The sequence below is a fragment of the Mercenaria mercenaria genome, chromosome 17 (assembly GCF_021730395.1).
Source record: "Mercenaria mercenaria strain notata chromosome 17, MADL_Memer_1, whole genome shotgun sequence".
Classification (NCBI taxonomy): domain Eukaryota; kingdom Metazoa; phylum Mollusca; class Bivalvia; order Venerida; family Veneridae; genus Mercenaria; species Mercenaria mercenaria.
Window position 1 is genome coordinate 51,140,083 of NC_069377.1, and position 19,469 is coordinate 51,159,551.

Sequence of the window (19,469 nt, forward strand, 5' to 3'; positions counted from 1 at the left end):
AACGTTTTTCCAGGAAGCACACTCAAAAAAGCTAAGCTTCAACTTTTCATCACAAATGAGCTAAAATAAGTTAGTATAAACTAAATAAATGAATGAGGTAAGTTATACATACCTGAACCAGCTGAGAATCTACGAGGTTTCTGGCCTGTCATACTAGCACTCTCAACAGACTGGAGCTCTACTGACATGGGACTACTCTGTGTGTAATAAAACAGTCATTATTATAATACTTGCTTTCAGTTATGTTTTTTTTTTTTCATTATTTGAAAGTACAGTCAAACAAGTACTGTAACACACCTATGATCAGTGACTCCTGACTGTAAAGACCACATCTTTCATATCCGATTTTAACAGAAACATTAGCTCTGTATTTTATCATGTAAATAAAGACCATTTGCAAAATAAAGACCACAACTTGGCTATTAAGTAGTTCTCTATATACACAGGTTTGAATGTATATTTATTTAATTGATAAAACTGCAGTAGACCCAACAATTTTCCAGGATTTCTCACAAGTTCTAGTTTGTTCTCCACAAGTAAATGACAACTTCCCCTCATGTAACAGAGGTGAAAATCAAACCCACAGCCTTGTAGGTAGTAGACCTATAATGACACTGCAATTCCTGTGTGACTACTTATTTTCGTTACGCAATTTGTATGTACACAAATTTAACTACTCAACTCAAAGTCAGTCTCTCTCCACACTGAGCTGGCCTGCTTGCTTATGATAGATGTGTTAGACATTTGTAGTCTTTTTTTTGTAGAATTAAATAATAAGATCTGTAAAAAGATCCTCTGAAAGCACAGAACACAACCAAGCAACATAACAGCAGACTTGTTTAAACTGAATCTGTTCATGAGAGGTTATGAACACACCTCATGCCCCCTAACACCACTCTATCACAGAAAAAATGAATGTACTCCAGGATCCGAAAGGACCGGAAAATATAGCAACACTAAGTCTAAGTCAAGCAATGTCAGTTTTACTTGTACAAAAATTCATTACTTCAAAAATATTTAAACAAAGAAAATAAATCACTTACAACAAGCTGGACCCTTTTTCCACCATTAAGTAACTCAGGAAGGTTATTATCTGTCAAATGTACATACTTAGGACCTTCAGAAAGCCTACAAAAGGAAAGAAACTTATTGTCATAAACTATGTCTTTCTGTTCTATCATTCCATCAGTCAAAATATATTAAACAGCAATTAAATAAGCAAAACAGTCTAAATGAAGCAATATTAAAAAACAACACCTTCCAATTGAGGTAGCTCCACACATTTCGCACAAATATTGTTCTACAATGTATAATTTTATTAAACCATATCTTTTCAAAGTGTCCTTATAATCAAAGGAGGTAGCCAATAAAAATATTGGGCCATGTACTTGGTTATTTTTATTATAACAATTTAAAACCATTGACTCTTGGATCAATTTTTACACTGGCCTTATATGCAAAAATTGAACTTTTAGGAAAGTTTTATTATACAGAAAATGTTCTACAATGCAGATTTTAATGGAACATATAATTGTTGTAGATCTGTCTTTTTCATATATAAATGTATAGGTATTTGTGCTTAATTTTTCACAATTCGCCAAATATCAACTTAACTCCATACATGCTACTTATTTCATGTTACCATTTTGCATTATTTTACATCAAAACATATCTATTGTCAAAATTAACCTTAAGAAAAACACCAAAACTGAGAAGCACTGACTGTTTAGTCTATAATTACATTATGTTATATTAAAATGTGGGATATGATAGATTCCCGCAGCATTTATGCTACCCATTCAAGGGCTACTAAGCCTTATTCTAGGTTTTCTGAAAAACTACATTAAGATCCCATCTGTGGTTAACTACCTCAACATGTTTCATCTTACACAGCATTATGAATGCAAGTATACTGAAATAATCAAAGGGGGAGCTAACCCTTGATTTATGACAGAATCTGAGATGACATGGTCTCCCACTTGTGAATGCAGCCATTCAAAGGTCCTCGATGCCTTGTTATGATATTCCTGTCGCTTCTCTTGCTCTTGTCTAACAATCTCATCTTGACGAGCTGAAATAGTAAATTACTTTACCAGTAGCATCAAAAAAACCTTTAGCAGTAGTCTCATCTGTTTTAACCCTTACCATGCTGGACACGACTGATTCTGCCTTTGCGACCAGTGTAGATCATGATCAGCCTGCACATCCATACAGTCTGATCATGATCTGCACTGTTCGCTATTCAGTCAGTATCTTTTTGGTAAGCACTTTTAACAGTTAATGGTACTATCCAAGTTGGAAGATGGACAAGTTCATTATAGAAATTTAGCAAGGTAAGGGTTAAGTCACACTGCCAGTTCTGATCATATTTGTTTGTACTTAAGTCTATACATGGTTGACATCAGCTGTTTATATGGGCAACTCCTCCAGAAGAAATTTAGTCATTTCAGGTTCTGGTGTATGGTGCAAGATACAGAAGAAACTTAAATGCCAGAAATGTCCCTGGTTCTATAAAGTACAGGCACTGAGTATACATCACACTACACAAGACCTCAATTTAAAGTGTCACAAACTAAAGAATATCAGTAATTTTATGAAGAGTCCAGCCTCAAATTGGGTTTGACCTTCCACTTATGAAGCCAGTGGACTAAACACTGCACTATAGAGGACTGTTTTTCAGGTCCCATGGCAACTTTCTAGCAAATAATGGTGCAGGAAGAAACCAGTAGCCCCTGAAAGCGTTACTTTTGACCGCAAACCTTCCATAAGGCAGCCGGATAGTTTCCACTTATGAAAACATGAGCAGGGCTTGCACTAACAGAAGTGAGGGGCGTTAGAAATCAGCAACCATAACCATTTGGTCAAGAGGATCCCTAGTACTGGAGTAGTTGATCAGTTGTTGACCATGCTAATTAACCCTTTCCCTGCTAAATTTCTGTAATGAATTTGTCCATCTTTCAATTTGGACAGTACCATTAACTGTTAAAAGTACTGCATACCAAAAAAATACTAACTGAATGGTGTACAGTGCAGATCATGATCTGCACTGGTCGCAAAGGCAGAATCAGTCATGTCAAGCATGATACGGGTTAAGAGTTTCCTGCTCTTTAGAATGATATATGTAATATGAGCATGCATAAAAATGAGTCAGAATTGAACAATATCTAAGCAAATACTTTGGTAGGTCTAATAAAATATAACGAATACTGTGAAATCATTTAACTTTGTGGGCACCAAATTTTGTAGTTTTGCCCAAAACTATTATTTAATGATAAAGCTGTGCATTTAGACTTCTTAACATAAAATGATTAAGAACTTTTTTGGGCTTGCCAGGATTTCATTTAGTGATTTGGTGTTGGCAACAAATACATTAAATTTAGTCCACCACAATTATTAATAATTTCACAGCACAATATGAATTTTTTTTTTCAAAAATTAAGACAATTCAAACACTAAATATATTCTGATTGTTGACTGTGATACTATTGTATGTGCTTATAAAGTGAAGCTTCTTTATTCAAGCATTTTGGGAAATATTAATATTAGCTAGCATGAAAAAATGTTAGCATAAAATTTTGTGGCTTTGATAAAAATGGCTGTTTTGTATGAACATAAATTCATGGATTTCAAATAAGTGATAGCTATATTTGTTCACTGGAGATTTATTCATTCTGTGGATTGAAGCAACCATAAATCAACAAAAGTTATTCCCCCAAAAATAATAATGATTCAAACTATATATGTATCAAAAGAAAAATGGTTTACCTTGAAAATACTCTTTTCTTGGAAGTGTTTTTCTCTGTGGGACTGTGTGTGTAGGTGGGTGGGTGACTTCCTCCAGCTTCCTGAACAATGCCAACCTTTGCTTAGGATCTAAACAATAACAAAATCAGATAATCCTTCAACTGATACATTATAAATAAAAAAAAAAGATTTTTAACATAAATATTGGAAATATAAATTGTGAATATAAAAAGTTGCAAAAGTTAAGACAAACACTATTATTGCTGAGCAATGGAAATCTCCTTCCCGAATATGTTTTTGCGGCCACAGCTCTATATGTAAATATTCTCCATATTTCTTTCTACAAATGATCTGAGTTTCATGAAAACTCAGACACTTGTACTTTTAAAGATATGGTCAGATTCACCTTTTGAGACTGACAGACAGACAGATGCATAAATCGAAAGACAGACAGGCAGGCAGACAGACACACACACACAAACAGATCTAGACTGACTGACTGACTTATGACAGGAGCAGAGGATTTATAAATAGTAAGTCTCTAGTGATCTACAAACCTATCATATGCTGCAAAACAAAATTCATTAAAACAAATGAAAAGTGAAAAAGGTCTTTGTTACCAGATAGTTTCTCAAAAAAGTAAAATGGAAAATGAAAATAATGACAATCCAAAGCAGATGTCAGTTTTTAAATTTCATTCGGAAATTTTGACAGTATTTTGGATCTGTTCCTAATTAAACTTAAGTAAATAAAACAATAAGAAAAGGAAGAACGTTATGTCATTAATAAATTACGATTAACTTAAATGAACAAAACCTTGTTTTGCCAGATGACTCTTTTTTAACATAAAGAAGAAAGAATGTTTAACTTATCAAGTTCTGCACAAATGCACAAAAATAGTACATAAAATCTGATACTGGATTATCTTACATTTTCTAACGTTACGCTAAAAGGAAGGGTAAAAGATCTTCATGTAATCACCAAATTTGACTGGTCTGGTGAAACTTACCAAACTTTGGGAAAAATGTGAGGCAAAAATGTACTGACTACAACCTGACACAGAATTAAGAAAGCTGCATACCAAGTTTACTGATTTTCTTTCTTCTTTCAGCGTTGTATTTCATCTTTTTAGCTCTCTGGATCATCAGATGTGCTGTACCAGTATCCTTAAAGCCCCTGAAAATATACATTTATTGTTTGGGAAAACAGGCCTATTTTTTTGAAGATATAAATGTCATGGTTTTCAACTTTCGAACATACAACTGAATGGGACTTATACTTCTTCATTGGGATTTAATTTCACTGACTGACTCAAACAACAAATCAATGGAAATTAGTACTGCCATAGATCTATTTTGTTTGTACACACTGCTTATATCTAATACAAAAAAAATTGTACATACTGGTACTGCTTCTATCTAATACAAAATAAAAAAAAATCTCATACCATTCCTCCGCCATTTTCTCCTCCTTTCTGGAGACTCCTGACCTAATGGTGAGCTCTGTGGAGGCTACGCTTGATGGTGGACGTGGAATCTTCCCAAGGTCAGACAGTGGAGACTCGGCATTGCGCCAGGCTCTTCTTGGGTTACTAGGAGGTCTCAGATCAGCTGTGTTGATTGGTGGAACTATGGGCTTCCCAGATGGGGGCTTTTTCAGCACTGCATAACTGTTATGCAAAACAACAAAAAGGTGTTACATCTATTTTGTTTCATGTCTGCTTAACTGGACCACAGGTACTGAATCTAAATTTTAGGAGCCTTCTAGTACACTGAATTGAATAGGTCTCATCTTTTAAAACACATTTTACTCAATATGCTTCTTTTATTTAAAGCAAAGAAATCCTTAAATATGTTACAATAGCTTTTTTTCAAACAAATATGTCATCAAATTATGAAGAAAGAACATCATGCTAAATTTTTTGAGAATTATGTATATCATCTGAATTTCACAAAGAAAAACAAGTATTTCCACTAAATCCACTTATATTTCTGATTCTATATACTAGTCCGATAGAGAAATCAATGTCGATCATTATGTTTTTGTTGAAGAAAACAATTCCGTTTAATCCATTTGTAACAGAGCATCATTTTTCAACACAGTACAATTTGTCACTTACATCAATTAATTCACTAATTCAATACTGAAAAAAAATACCTAGTTGGAATATCTGGTGTAGCTGGCGGCTTCCAATCTGTGTCTAATAAGTCCTGAAAAAAAATGTTTGACCCTTGAGAATGACTCCTTTGAGTGCCCAAACAATACATCCTCATTGAAGATGGCATAACAATATAAAAATGTCACAGCATGGGTATTAACACATTTTAAAGTTTCACTTATTATGAAAACATTAAAACGCATCTTTAAACTAAAACACACTTCTGGTTTAATCTTTGAGCACATATACACATTTACGAACTGCTCAAGTTAAGGTGTAGTTTGAAATTAAGTGCATAGTGTTTGGTAGCATATTTAGGCATAAAAACATGCTTTGGAGCATCTATGAGAATAAAGTCAAAACTGTATTAACCCTTAGCCTGCTGGTGGCAAGTGATTCTGCCTTTGCGACCAGTGCAGACCAAGATCAGCCTGCACATGGTCTGCGGATGCGCAGGCTGGTCTGGATCCATGCTGGTCGCAAACCCACTATGTTGGTTTTCTCATGGCACGGCTCATATTAGTATCAAATGTGAATTTGGACAGTAAGCTGACTTGCTGCTCAAGGCAAGTAGCTGCTTAATACAGGTGGCCACTATAGCAGGTCCAACTGTATACACATGGTTGGTAACTGCAGATTTGGTTATACCATTAGGTATCAGTAAAATTCAGAAACACCTTTCTGTATGCTATATATGGGAAGGAAGTACATTTCGTGGCATCTTTGGTATATTACCTCATCAATAGAAACAAATTTATCCAGATCAAATTCATCTCCAAAGTCCATGGCATCTTCATCATCGTCTTCCTCACCAAAGTCACACTGTGCATATTCCAGAGCTGCGAGAAGTTTCTTCCGCAGTATATAACCTCTCCATGATGCCTGAAATATAAAAGAAATAAGTAACATATAACTTAAGAGTTACTCAACAAATTTTAAGGCTGTCAGAAGTTCTCTCCCCTCAAAGTCAAATTTTACTCCAACTAATAATCACTGCATTTAGGTTATTAAACTAAGTTAAATCTTAAGTGTCCAGTATTCATAAAGTTTACTGACAAGGTGAAAATGTTAGAATAACTTTTAATGCGTTTTCTAACAACTTTTATTCTAAATTACATTACTTGATATATTTTCAGTCATTAATGTAGTCACCATATAAAGTCACTGTATCTGCATACCATAAAGATCATTTAATGTTCTAACTTGGCTTTAAGTTAATGTCATGAATTTCATATTTTTAAAGGGTAAAAACATAGATTTTAGACAATATTGTAAAGTTCAATTTTCTAATGGTAAAAACTAAAGACTATGAGTGAAAATGTCCTTATGAGTGAGTCAATGAAACAAACTTATTTCTGACAATTTCTAAAAAACACACTTTCTTTTTTCCTTAGCACATGTCAAGTAAGTAATATAGGGTCTACCCAGTAAGTTGCAACAACAATTTTAAGAAGTTACCTGAATTTTAACAGCTGATCTGTTCAGCTTTTCTAACAATGCAGGATCAATGTTCATCACGGTTTCATTCTGAAACTGTTCAATCAACTGTTTCCTACACATATAACCTCTCCACAATGCCTGTATTTTAGTGGCAGCATCATACATCTTTTTCTGCTCAAAAGTCTTGTTACCTACATCCAATCCCCTGCAAAAGACCTTGATTATAAACCTGTCACTTTCACAGTTCTCTCTACTTCAAAATGAATTGAAATCATGATGTCTGAGTCTATTTGTGAGCATTTGTAGTTTTAAATAATCAAATAACATTTATGTCTCTAAATGTATATTAAAATTTCAAAATATTTGAAACAGTTTGCAAAATCATATACAGCCAAACCTGTATAAAGCAAAAAGTCAAAGGAACGGCACAATCTGGAGATGAGTTGAAAACAGAACAGTCAGTTTTGGAAGGAAGATGACTGGTTGCATAAGCCAAGTGGCTGTTTAATACAGGTGGCTACTATAGCAGGTTCAACTGTATATAAATGTAACTGATGTAACATTCAGTTTATTTTCAACTATTTAGCATTCACTTTTTCTGCGTGACAAATCCACAGATTCTCTACACATTTTACGGAGTACAAGCATTTATTGTTAACAAGTACTAAGTAGACCCCCTTCACTTTGTTTTTTCACCTTTTTATTTCGCATCACTAACAAAGGAGAACTTTTTTTTTCAAAGCCTTGAGGTATGCCCATGTTCAATTTAAATATACTGAAGAATTAAAGATTACTTTCACAGTAGCCATATCATCATAGGAGCCGCACCACAAGAAAACCAACATAGTGCATTTGCGGCCAGCATGGATCCAGACCAGACTGTGTGGATGTGTCAGGATCCATGCTGTTTGCTAAAGGTTTCTTTAATTGCAAAAGGCTTTGAAAGTGAACAGCATGGATCCTGACCAGACTGCACAGATGCGCATGCTGGTCTGGATCCATGCTGGTCGTAAATGCATTATGTTGGTTTTCTCATGGTGTGGCTCATATTACAGGATGAAGCTAAATGACTTCCTAAACTTGCAGCAACTACAGCTGAAACTTGGTATTTCAAATTCTAATCGAATGAGCGTTTTTTTCTTCGAGATAACCAAAATTCGACTTAAAATGATATTTTGTGCACATATTTTCGAGATGGGAATTGAAAATGTCTTCGAGATAGCCGGAGTTTTGAGCTAAGCCAGTTTGAGATATCGAGTTTTAACTGTATCTGGTAAATCAAATGCTTGATTTTTAATTTGTTATATCCATAACCAAAATTAAAATAATAGAATCATAATTATGGAAATCACCTAGCATTGATAAACACACTGTAAAATATAGAGGTATGATTTCAGGATTAACATGAAATTGATTAAAACATACTTTTCTTGAACTTCAATGTATACTGGACGAATATATTTTTTTGTCATTTAACATATAATTGTGTGACTTACCTGTCTGCTATGGAATGCCCATTAGTTAACTTATGTTGGCCACTATGTGTGCTTGTGCCATAGGCAGGCTGATCAGCTGACTTAAGAGCTTGTTCAAATAGATCTCTTGGATTAGCAGTAAAACTTTGTTGTGCAACATAAACTTCCTTCTTATCAACTTTATCATTTGTACCTTTCTGTGAATCAACAGTTTCTTTAACAGCATTCTGTGATTTTAATGCATTTTCAAACAAATCTTTTGGATTTCCATTTGTGGCTTTATTGTCAGATTCAGTATTCACAGATTTTGGATCAGTGCATGAAGATTTTAGAGCGTTTTCAAACATTTCTTTAGGATTCATAAACTTTTCTCTCTGTCTTGAAGATACAGGTCGACCAGATTTTGGTGCAGTCGGAGCTGTTGGCATGGTAACGGAAATATCTCCATACTCGTGTGCATATCTGTACTCAACAGCAATGTTGAAAGTTCGATCACAGAATTTATAGTGTATATCACAGAACTGGGTCTGATCAGTCAGGATATTGTCTTTTGACCTGAAGTATTTTGAGAAAAAAATTATTTCATCACATTAAAAAAAGCAACATTTTGACATAAAGACTAAAGCCATCTTTTTTGAAAGTATGTTATTTACTTATTAATAAGTAGTTTCTAAAATATGATTGTCCTTAAAACATAGGTTTCTGAAGATTTTATATTAAAGGAGAGGTGTATTTAACAAGAGCTGTCAGTGGACAGCACACTTGACTATTCTCAGTGCTTGATAGTATAGTATAAGCAATGAGTAAAACTTTAACATTATAATAAGCATATTCTAAGTCGAAAAGGGGCCATAATTCAGTCAAAATGCTTGATAGAGTTGCCTCCTCCTTTTTACAGACTGGGGTCATGATGGTAAACAAGTATGCAAAATATGAAAGCAATATCTCAATGGACTTTGGAAATATCTGGGGTGGTAGCAAACTTTAACATTTGTGTGACACTCACGCTAACGCTCACGCCGACGCCGGGACGAGTAGGATAGCTCCCCTATTCTTTAAATAGTCGAGCTAAAAACCATTCACTTAATATTTTTGGGATAACAACTTTGTGTCATTGCTCTATGGTAACTTTCATTGAAAATGGCTATTTAGAAAGGAATTTGCATACTAACATACTTCCTAGTAACATTTCATTCAGACTTTGTTTAAAATCTCAGTCAATTACGATTTCATAATTTTAAACATTTTTTTAATGATAAATCAGTTCAAAACATTTTAATTTCCATTTAGAATCAATAAAGCTATAATACTTAATCCTTACTCTCTTCAGTCCTGTTCCAATTAACATTTTGGAAATTAAATTAGAATCACCTACTTCAAATTGTGTTCAAACTGGCTGATGACATCTTTCATTATTCGCAGCTGTGTAAGACACATAGTTTCAAAACTGTTTCTTGGTTTTACCGGGGTCAGTCTGACAGTACTGTCTCCATCTAAATCTAGACTGGAACTGATTCTTGGACAAGAACACTTCAGCTTAGAAAAAAAGCTAAAACAAAAACATGTGTAAAGTTATATTAAAGTTTTTGTTCAATTTATTAAAAAAAAAAGAAGCTTGTATGAAGCTTCCTTAAATCTCTCTTAATATAGAATCCGTGGACAAACCAGTGCTTTTCTCCATAATAAAAAATGCTTAGAAACAATAGTATTAAGATATTGTAACACACATGCTTTTCTGATATTGCCTATTCAAAGCTTTGCAAAAATTGCAAAACTTACACATGTGTTAAAATTCAGAGTATGATGTGTAATGTAAAGTACCTGTCATTTAAATCAGTGACAACAGGATTGTCCTGTAAGTGGAGCTGTTCCATATAAAAACATGCTTCAACACAATGTTGAACTGTCGCTGGATCTGAAACATACCATCAATGTAAATGAAATAGACATACAGTTGTAGGTCATACAGCACTATGCAGTCATTATCATTCAGAGGGTTTTAATTTTGGTTGGTCTAGAGATCATTTAAATCTAAGAAAGTAAATCCAAATTAACAAAAAAATCCCACTTACTGTTAAGACTGAAACCAACAAATTCATGTCCTTACAAAATGGCTGTCTATATGGAACCATGAAAAAACTAGAGCTGTCGAACGGCAGCAGGTTCAGACTATTCAACAAGAGGGCCATGATGGCCCTATATCGTTCACCTGAGTTTAGTTGCTTGCATAAACAAATTTCTTTGCTTAAACTTCACTAACAAAAATTAGGTGAGTAGGTCAAGGTAAAGATTATTCAAGATAACTACTGAAATCTGATTAGAAATTAAAAAGGTGGTCCAAATTTCTTTGCTGTAGCTTCAAAAACAAGAAAGTAGGTCAGTAGTTCAGGTTTAAGAATATTAACGATGAGTACTGAAATCAGTATCAAAAGTTATAAATGTGGTCCAAATTTCCTTGCTATACCTTCAAAAACAAGAAAGTAGGTCAGTAGGTCATGATTAGGACAATTCAAGATGAATATTGAAATCTGTATCAAACATCATGCTTGTGGTCCAAATTTCTTTGCCACTGCTTCAAAAACAATTAAGTCTATGTAAAACAAGGGACCACCCAGGCGTGGTCTATACAGACCCCCCCCCCACCACCACCCCCTGGGTCATGATTTGAACCATCTTGGTAGAGAACCACTAGATCATAACACATACTAAATATCTAAGCTCCATGCCTTTAAGACAAGAATTTTTTTAAAGGTTTTTCCCTGTACAAGTCTATTTAAAACATGTGTCCCCAGGGCCATATTTTTTCGTCACATTATGACGAATGCTCTGCTACGAATTTAATTTTAGCTCCAGTTTCTGACAGTGCATTCTCACCTTTTAAGGTATCAATACTATGGATAACTTTGACCAGCTACCACAATTGTGACCTTGTAAAAATGTACACTACCTTAACCAACTTTTTCTTACAAGGTATTTGTCCCTAAGTACAATTGGTATTTTCAGCTGAATTACTGCTCCTATGAGCAAATTTATGGCAGAACAAGAGTGCCAGAATGTCACAATATATGCCCGTCATAGCAAATATACACTAGCACCTGTATTTGCAAATGGAATTTTAAGTCTGTGGTTGTGTAGTAATTATTGTAATTCTTTTGTTTTTCTAAGTCCACAAAAAATTCCTTACCAGGTAGAGATAACTTAAAATACACCTAAACTTTGAAAGTAACATCTATGTTGTACCACAGAATAGTGGTCTTGGTTTCTCCCCATGGTCAATTATAAAAAAGTTACAATATAAGTTATTTATAGTAACAACTAAGGGAAGTTAATTAATCTTAAAAAAAAAAAAAAAACCCAACAAAATTTTCTAAGTCCACATAAAAATCGTTACCAGGTAGCGACAGGTCAGTACTACAGAAAAGTGGAATAAAAAAGTTACTATATAAGCTATTTATAGTAACAACAAAGGGAAATAATTCTAAACTTGGGACCTGGTTCTTGCACACCACACTCCATCTAATCGTGGTGTACAATTGTGCCAAGTTACATCAAAATCCCTCCATGCATGAAGAAGAAATGCTCCGGACAAAGTCATTCTTGTATGTGACCTTTGGCCTCTAAGTGTAACCTTGACCTTAGACCTAGGGACCAGGTTCTTGCGCATGACACTCCGTCTCATGATGGTGAACAATTGTGTCAAGTTACATCAAAATCCCTTCATGCATGAAGTAGAAATGCTCCAGACAAAGTTTTCATTCTTGTATCCTTTGACCTCTAAATGTGACCTTGACCTTAGACCTAGGGACCTTGTTCTTGCGCATGACACTCCGACTCATGATGGTGAACAATTATGCCAAGTTACATCAAAATCCCTCCATGTATGAAGAAGATATTCACGGACAAAGTCATTCTTGAATTTGACCTTTGACCTCTAAGTGTGACCTTGACCTTAGAACTAGGGACCTGGTTCTTGCGCATGACACTCCACCTCATGATGATGAACAATTGTGCCAAGTTACATCTAAATCCCTCCATGCATAAAGAAGATATGCTCCGGACAATGTCTGTGGACGCCGCCCGCCCGCACAAGAAACATAAAACCTACCACTGAGACATGTAATCTAACCTAGAGATATAAAATCTAACCTGTGATTTGGTTTTCACTGAGATTCAGTTCCTTTAAAAGCAAACAATTCTGTAAAGATGGCAGTTCTGAAATACTGAAAATACAAAAGAACATACATTATTCTGATGTGTATAAATCTGACAAAGTAATAAAAATATATATTTACAACACTAACAGGACAGCACTTCACTTTAAAGACTCTGTATGCAATCAATACATGAATGTCAATTTCAAACAATAAACACAAGGGTCTCACAACTAATATCAATGACCCTAAATATTAACAATGAAGCTAGAACAAAAATAGTATGCATGAAGAAAAAAAGTACCTACACAGTGTAAATACACATTAATATTTATAAAACACACAGCTTTTGACCTGTGTTATGTTTGTCAAGCATCATTTTATTGCAAAGCGAGTTTATTTTGTTTTGGGTTAATACACATGTTTTATTGTATTCCTTACAAGTTGAGCATACATTTAAAACTCACTGTGATAAGTTATTTTCTTGTACCCCTATATAACTGAAATTCTCAAATGTGCCTTTTTAAATCTACCCGAGTATAACTGATACCTGTTTTGCTCTAGTTGTACAGTAGTGAGTAGTGGCAGCCATACTGCAGCTAGAACACTGAGGGAGGATATACTGTTATCTGACAACAATAGATCTAGTAGTAGCACCTGGTTGTGTAAAGATGGAATCTGAAACAAAAATGTCAAAAATGTCATAAATAAAATGTGTACTTAGTTTAGCAAGTAATTCTGCCTTTGCGACCAGTGCAGACCAAGATCAGCCTGCACATCCGTGCAGTCTGATCATGGTCTGCACTGGTCGCTATTCAGTCAGTTAATTTTCAGTGAACACCCCTTGGAATAATAAATGGTATTGCCCAAATTGAATGATGGACCAGTCCATTTTAGAAAGAAGTGTTGACACATTGTTTCATCATGTGGAATGTTAGTGTGCACCACTAAGATAATCCATCAATGCATATCAAAGTTATGGAGCAGAATCAATTTTTACTTGACCTTCAATATTGACCTTGACCTTTGACCTACAAGCATAAGTCATATGTGCATAATCTAAATATTGTCCTCTTTTCACAAACCAAGTTTTATGAATCTAGTTTGAATACTTTCTGAGTTATTGCAGGATCCAGAATTGCAGACGTACAGACAGATGGATGGGTGGAGGACATTCCTATAGTCCCCCCTGGTGTTCCACTGGTAGGGAACTAATAAAGCTAACCTAATTAAGTCCACTTGCTCAGAAAAAAATGGAACAGGCTTCTTATGTTATTATACAGGTCCACTACTTCACTTAAGTTATGTACAGTTATGACCACGCTAGAGGCATAACTTCATCAAACTGAAAGCAAAAGTTATGAAACCTATGTCATTCAGTTGGTATTATCATGGGGAAGGCATGTATGATGTTTCATATAGTTTTACTGAGTAATAACTGAGATATGAGCTTGCTGACAATGGTTAGCAAGATGTCTACATATGTTCCCAACACTGAATCTGGGGTTATTGCATTAACTATTGTGAATTTCATCATGGTAAGCCAACAAAAATTACCCATATATGTATTAATATCTCAGCCTCACTATAATCTTGTTTAAAGCTTTCTATTACATGCTTTGCAGAGGTTTATTGAAATGTATCAATGGATTATTTTTTAAAATTTCTCTACTGAAAACGTCACAATGTGATTTTCACTGGTACAACTACACTTGAACCCTAAAAAGTTTGATTTACACATAATTAGAAATTCTTACCTGTAGTAAATTATTAGAAGAAGCATTCAAAGAGAACAGCAGACACAATTTATCCAGATCTTCTATAGCCTGCAGGTGATTATGTGATATGTCAATCATCTGTAAAGTGGGCGTGGCACCCAGCCCCTGGGTGCTGATCAGCTGATTGTGTGACAACTTCAAGGTGTGAAGTCTACGCATAGTATCCATCCCACCTGTCACAATATATAACATCATAAGAATGAATCTCACACCTGTAGTCTTCTTTAGGGTTATAAATTCATGGGGCTTGTTTAAAGTGTTCGGAGGCCAAGGGTCCCCAATCTATTTCATGCATAAATGAAAGCTACCAAACTGCAATTTCTTACTGTTATAGAGTTTTGAAATGTTTTTCGTTAATGTTATACAATATCAATTCTTACTTAATTCTGATGTGAATCTCTAAAAGGAAAAAATCAAAACACTGTGAGTTACAATGGCAAACTAGAGCTGCTTTTGAGAAAAGCGCATGTCTCCCACAACTGCCTAATCATCTGATTAGTAGTATATGAGTCAACCATGCACCAAGACCTCAACTACCTTATCAGACTTTCAGTGCTTTAATTATCAACAAGAGCTGTCCGTAAGACAGCCAAGCTCAACTATTCGAAATATTGTCACAGAAGCAGGAAATTATTACCCAAAATGTTAAATATCAAAAGAGTTTTAAGTTCCGAAACGGGACATAATTTGACCAAAATGCATATCAGAGTTATGGGACTTGATGCTATCAACTAGTTTTATAACCCCCAAGAAACATGTTAAGTTTCAATTCCATATCTGCATTAGTTTTGGAGATAGTAACTTGCATGTAAAACTTTAACCAGAATTTTCTAAGTCCAAAAAGGGGCATAATTTGCTAAAAATACATGTCAGAGTTATGGTACTTGACCCAGTGAGGTAGGTAATTGAAATGTTAAGAGTTATGGAACTTGACCCAGTGAGGTAGGTAACTGACCTAGAAAAACAATAAATAAGTTCCAAATCTATATGCCTTTTAGTAATAGCTGTAAGTACTTGCACGCAAAACTTTAACCAGAATTTTCTAAGTCCAAAAGAGGGCATAATTTGGCTAAAATACATGTCAGAGTTATGGGACTTGCTTCTATCTACTAGTTTTATAACCCCGAAGACACATGTGAAGTTTCAATTTAATATCTGCATTAGTTTTGGAGATAGTAACTTGCATGTAAAACTTTAACCAGGATTTTCTAAGTCCAAAAGGGGGCATAATTTGCTAAAAATACATGTCAGAGTTATGGTACTTGACCCAGTGAGGTAGGTAATTGATCTAGAAAAAGAAAAAATAAGTTTCAAATCTATATGCCTTTTAGTAATAGCTGTATGTACTTGCACGCAAAACTTTAACCAGAATTTTCTAAGTCCAAAAGGGGGCATAATTTGGCTAATATACATGTCAGAGTTATAGGACTTGACCCAGTGAGGTAGCTAATTGATCTAGAAAAAGAAAAAATAAGTTTCAAATCTATATGCGTTTTAGTAATAGCTGTATGTACTTGCACGCAAAACTTTAACCAAAATTTTCAAAGTCCAAAAGGGGGCATAATTTGGCCAAAATGAAGGTCAGAGTTATGGGACTTGGTGCTATCAACTAGTTTTATAACCCCGAAGACACATGTGAAGTTTCAATTCAATATCTGCATTAGTTTTGGAGATAGTAACTTGCATGTAAAACTTTAACCAGAATTTTCTAAGTCCAAAAGGGGGCATAATTTGCTCAAAATACATGTTAGAGTTATGGAACTTGACCCATTAAGGTTGGTAATTGACCTAGAAAAAGAATGAATAAGTTTCAAAGCTATATGCCTTTAAATGATAGCTGTATGTACTTGCATGCAAAAACTTAACCAAGGTGTGACACCGACGCCGACGCCAGGGTGAGTAGAATAGCTAGACTATTCTTTGAATAGTCGAGCTAAAAACAAGTTTCAATGGCCATAACTCCAAAGTGCCTGGGCAGATTTGGCTAGTTATCTAACTTGGCCAAGAACTTATTGACAAACACATTTTGTTCAAGTTTGGTGAATATTGGATGAGAAACTTAGAGTGCAGACAAGATTTGTGACAAACACAGACAGGAGTAAAGCAATATGTTGAGACATAATAAGTGTACCCAATATAGCACTGTAACAACCAAAATGCCCTGCCTTGAGAGTGAATGTAATTTAATGTGAATTGTAATATGATCAATACTGTAGAAGTACTTAATTTTGTAGACATACAGAAGTTTGTGGCTCGAGCCAAACTCTTTCACAGGAAGATGAATATGTGGATTATAACTTTTGAAAATAAAGTGAATGGGAATTTTACGTTTTCACAGGGATCTACTTTTGTGGACTGACTCAACCACAAAATTCATGAAAATTAGGTCTACCACAAATATCAATGATTTCAAAATATACACCGAACATTGGCAAAAACTAATTTTACCAGTCTGAGGAAATGTTACCCCAAATATATCAGTAAGGGCCATATAACTTATTACTGACTTTCAAATGGAATACTTACCCAGTCTAGTAATGTTGTTATAACTCAGATCTAGCCAGCGTACATTTGTACAGTTATCTAATCCATGTATTGATGACAGTTTGTTGTGTGACAGATTCAGATATTGTAACTGCCCTACATCCTTCAAGTCAACATACTCTATCTTGTTGTTCTGAAAGTAACAAGAAAATAAATTCTACAATAGGTGTACCATGTTGCTCTGCAAGTAACAAGACACTAGATGCTACACCTTGTTGTTGTGAGAGTCACAAAACAATGAACATTATAATTTTACATTGTTATTATGAAAGTTACAAGAAATCATATTCTTTATCTTATTGTTCCACATGTAACAAGACAATAAATGAAACATCATGTAGTTCTGAAAACAGCCAGGGAATTCATACAACTTTTTGTTTTAAAAGCATCAAAACAAAAACTAGCCATCCTATTGTTCTGTAAAGACAATCTACAATATATCTTGTTGCTCTGAAGTAACAGGACATAATTTTCATATGTTATTCTTGAAATAACATCATACTTTGTTGTTCAAAAGTAACAAGTCAAAAGATACACTATCCTGTTGTTTCAAATGTAAGGAGTCAAATGAACTATCATGTTGTTCTACAGATAAGACATTAATTTTATATCCTACTTATTCTGACTGACCTTTGTTCTATGGTGTTTGGACAATTCAGCTGGGAACCCAACTCACCTGAACATTGATATATTGTAACTGTTTACACTGACTGAGGCCTTCAATAGCTACCAAATTACAGTTGTTCAGTGTAAGATACCTCAGCCCTCCACACTGTCCCAGTGTTGACATGTTATTTCCAGGCAGGTCCTTCAACTCCACTGTTGTTACCTATATAGATGCAATAGATACAACAAGCAATGTATTATGCTGACGGTCACTGAGGTCTTTTAGAAGCATAGAATGCAACAAGATAAAACAAAATAAATCAAGAAAATGATAGCATACTCAGTCTGATAGTCTGTTCATACCCTGGCCAAAGCAGAACTCAAAAAAAGACATCAAATGGACTACATAATCGTAAGTTAAAGGATGAAAAACTTAATACAGTATGTGCTTAATTTAATCTCCTGGAAATATATGCATGTAACATTTGTCTATGGTAACTAGCAGTAACATGTGTGATTTATTAAAATCTTGAAAATTAACTTTAAATAAATGTTGTTGTTCTTTTTTTCATTTTTTTTTTTTTTGCCGAAGCCCAAGATAAGGTTATATTGCAACTTTACAAGCAGTACAGGAAGAGCAGGATCTAAGATACACCTTTCAGCATCTGTAAGGGCATGGGCTATACCTTAGTTCCAAATGCCACAAGCCCACTGGGAGGTCTTTTCACATGACAGAATTCAATCAATAATAGTGATACCAAGAAAACATGTGCTCATGGTCAACTACATTATTTTTTTGTCAATCAGAATTCAATACTGCAAACATTTGTTATCCAATTTCAGTGAAATATGCCCAAGAAAACACAAACCATTTTAAGGGAGGCAACTCTTGCTGCCTGCACAATGACATCTTCAGAAAGGAGGGGCATTTTCTTCGCTGATGATGGCCTTCTTAAAGGTTTTCTTGAAACACCAGCCTTCAATTTCCATGGCTCGTTACTAACTTTACTGAAACGAAGAGCAATGAACAAAATATTACTTCATGTACATCTTACTTCATTACTATACAATAATTTTAAATATATAGGATATTATATGAATTCTAAAATAAACCTCAGCATAACTTTTAATATTTTGTTTTTTTTTAGTAAAACCACTGATGTTTTGAGTAAATGTAAATGAAAAATAGGATATTACAGAATTTGAATGTTGAAATATTACTTATTGGTTGCTGGCCTTGCATTGTGTTGCTCTGGCTTCATTCTAAGTTCAATGGTTTATGGTTTTTACTCTTAATTTTTAAATAAAATCAAAAAAAATGATGCAAGGGAAAAAGAAAATATACCTCCAAGGCAGACATTCTTTCATGAACTTGAGACGTAAAGCTTCAAGATGGTCTGGTAAAATATCAGCTTTAACTTCTTTTTTCTCAACCTTCTCCTCTCTGAAAACACATTACTGACATACAAATATTGTTTGTGGCATATGGAGAATATTTCAGACCTGAATTTTTTTTACCTGGCTCCCTGTCTCCCAGAGATAACATTATCAGGTCACTAGTAAGAATTAAACC

General features: G+C 34.5%; 1 protein-coding gene across 1 annotated transcript in view; it reads right to left on the minus strand.

Moving 5' to 3' along the window:
• The window catches only part of LOC123535726 (leucine-rich repeat and IQ domain-containing protein 1-like), a 37,084-nt gene that overhangs the window by 2,402 nt on the left and 15,213 nt on the right, over positions 1-19,469 (minus strand). Inside the window, exons 14-32 of the mRNA XM_053528157.1 lie at positions 19,242-19,340; positions 18,766-18,904; positions 17,967-18,119; positions 17,273-17,423; positions 14,726-14,919; positions 13,519-13,646; positions 12,964-13,037; positions 10,639-10,732; positions 10,193-10,366; positions 8,839-9,372; positions 7,361-7,547; positions 6,638-6,784; positions 5,902-5,954; positions 5,192-5,413; positions 4,826-4,920; positions 3,766-3,873; positions 1,939-2,071; positions 1,044-1,128; positions 113-197 (exon numbers count right to left, since the gene is read on the minus strand). Coding sequence (XP_053384132.1) covers positions 113-197; positions 1,044-1,128; positions 1,939-2,071; positions 3,766-3,873; positions 4,826-4,920; positions 5,192-5,413; positions 5,902-5,954; positions 6,638-6,784; positions 7,361-7,547; positions 8,839-9,372; positions 10,193-10,366; positions 10,639-10,732; positions 12,964-13,037; positions 13,519-13,646; positions 14,726-14,919; positions 17,273-17,423; positions 17,967-18,119; positions 18,766-18,904; positions 19,242-19,340 — 2,855 coding nt within the window. The remainder of the gene's footprint in view (positions 1-112; positions 198-1,043; positions 1,129-1,938; positions 2,072-3,765; positions 3,874-4,825; positions 4,921-5,191; positions 5,414-5,901; positions 5,955-6,637; positions 6,785-7,360; positions 7,548-8,838; positions 9,373-10,192; positions 10,367-10,638; positions 10,733-12,963; positions 13,038-13,518; positions 13,647-14,725; positions 14,920-17,272; positions 17,424-17,966; positions 18,120-18,765; positions 18,905-19,241; positions 19,341-19,469) is intronic.